Source organism: Sinocyclocheilus grahami, unplaced genomic scaffold (genome assembly GCF_001515645.1).
Source record: "Sinocyclocheilus grahami isolate Dianchi unplaced genomic scaffold, SAMN03320097.WGS_v1.1 scaffold18166.1, whole genome shotgun sequence".
Lineage (NCBI taxonomy): Eukaryota > Metazoa > Chordata > Actinopteri > Cypriniformes > Cyprinidae > Sinocyclocheilus > Sinocyclocheilus grahami.
Window position 1 is genome coordinate 1,223 of NW_015516985.1, and position 1,814 is coordinate 3,036.

The window sequence follows — 1,814 nt, forward strand, 5'->3', positions numbered from 1 at the left end:
AGAAACATTTCTGATTATTATCAGTTCAGAAAATGCATTTCCAATTTAATGAATCCTTGCTGAATAGAAGAACAAAATATATCTTACTGACCCAAATATTTGAATGTTAGTGTACACAGACCATACAAACAACCTCCCCCAGCAAGACAGAAGAGCATAAACACATTACAAGACAATATACAGACGTACATAACAACCCCAACTAAACTGAAGAAAAACATGTATGTCAATATAGGACACCACAATACATACAATAACTTTGTGTGCCGTTAAGCAATAACATATCATGTTGCAAGCTGATAGAGAAGAGCAAGAAAAGCCATTATGTTTTGAACACAAGTACGTGTAAGTGTGCAGTAACTCACTCTGCAGGGTGTTGGGGTCAATCATGTGTATAGAGCTGGTGACCCGGATGCAGACGCACACCTGACCCATGTTTCCCAGACTCTGGGCGAGCCGTGGAGACAGACACACCACGTTATCCTGCGAGACAGCGGGGAGGGATTTCACTTTCTAAAGCTATGCATTACATGTGAAATCGATCCATGAGTGTGTGAGCAGAGCGGAATATACAGGACAGAATAATGCGTCCCGCTTTTTAATTATGTGTTCCAATGATTAAACCGTTCTTCTTGATGGTAGAGCTGCACGATATATCGTTTCAGCATCGATATATTTCACAGATATCACATCGCAGGATGTGTGATGTTCAGTATACTGATCGCTATATTTATACTGATCACCGAATTCTGTTCACAACTATGTCGAAAACTAAATATCGCAATGGGTGTTTTTTCCAATATCGTGCAGCCCTACTTGACGGTACAACATACACCAACAGAGAACCAGAAAATAAAAAACAGTCAGTGAAAAGCATTCGCCCAGCATGAACGAAGCACAGAATGAATAAACGATGTTTACCTTACACACAGGAACGATCTCCATTGAGAAGGTGCTTTTGTAGTTGTAGGTATTGGAGTGAATATCGTGAGAGATCAACCGCTGAGACGCCTTCGACCTTCACAAACAACATTCCCTATTAGTTTAATACACCCAACATAAAAACTCGTCACAGCAGGGATTTGATTAGATACAAGCCTTTAGCTCTTTCTCATGCTTCCCTTCAACGACACACTGAACTAAACGAAGCGAATCTTACAGTTTGCAAAGTGCATGGTATATGTTTGGGATTTCAGTTGTGTGCATTCAGATCACTAAACTCTACATATGAGCGAATGCATGTGAAATCGTTTATCCAGCAGAACAGGTGCACAAACGAAACGAACGTTTTGTTTCATAAGACACGTTGAACATTTACTGACTGTGATTTTCAGACCTGCAGGGAACGGTGCACTGCAAGAAATCCACCATCTTCTGAGCGTGCTGCTTAGAGGCGTAGTAAAAATCAATGCCCTCTGAAGACACACAGACAGAAATATATTAAAAAGGAAGAACAATACAGATGGGTCAGACTATGACTATAACCAGAACTCATAACACAGCATCAGACAAACACCGAAGAGGAAATATACCATGGATCTCTTTGATGCGCACTGTGTTCTGATGCAGCTTGTGCTTCAAAATCAGCTGCTCCAAGTAGTAAAATGTCTTTTTGTGGACAGTCTGAAGAAAGAAAAAGTAAATAATACAATGCTGAAGGCACAGAGAAACAGTAACACTTGAAATAATAAACACAGAAGGCAAATGTGAATGATACTGTCTGAAAGCAAAAACAGAAATAGGTTTTTGCTCAATTTCGCTGATGAAAGTAGTTCCAATCAAAGCCACAGCAGAACTGTTTTGTGTCTCCGAGC

General features: G+C 40.1%; 1 protein-coding gene across 1 annotated transcript in view; it reads right to left on the bottom strand.

Annotated features, from left to right (window-relative positions):
- The window catches only part of LOC107579564 (60S ribosomal export protein NMD3-like), a gene marked incomplete at both ends in the record, with an annotated part of 2,728 nt that extends 1,008 nt beyond the window's left edge, over positions 1 to 1,720 (bottom strand). Inside the window, 4 exons of the mRNA XM_016265379.1 lie at positions 366 to 483; positions 922 to 1,018; positions 1,337 to 1,415; positions 1,533 to 1,720. Of these exons, the coding sequence (XP_016120865.1) occupies positions 366 to 483; positions 922 to 1,018; positions 1,337 to 1,415; positions 1,533 to 1,720 (482 nt within the window). The remainder of the gene's footprint in view (positions 1 to 365; positions 484 to 921; positions 1,019 to 1,336; positions 1,416 to 1,532) is intronic.
- Positions 1,721 to 1,814: the final 94 nt, after the last annotated feature.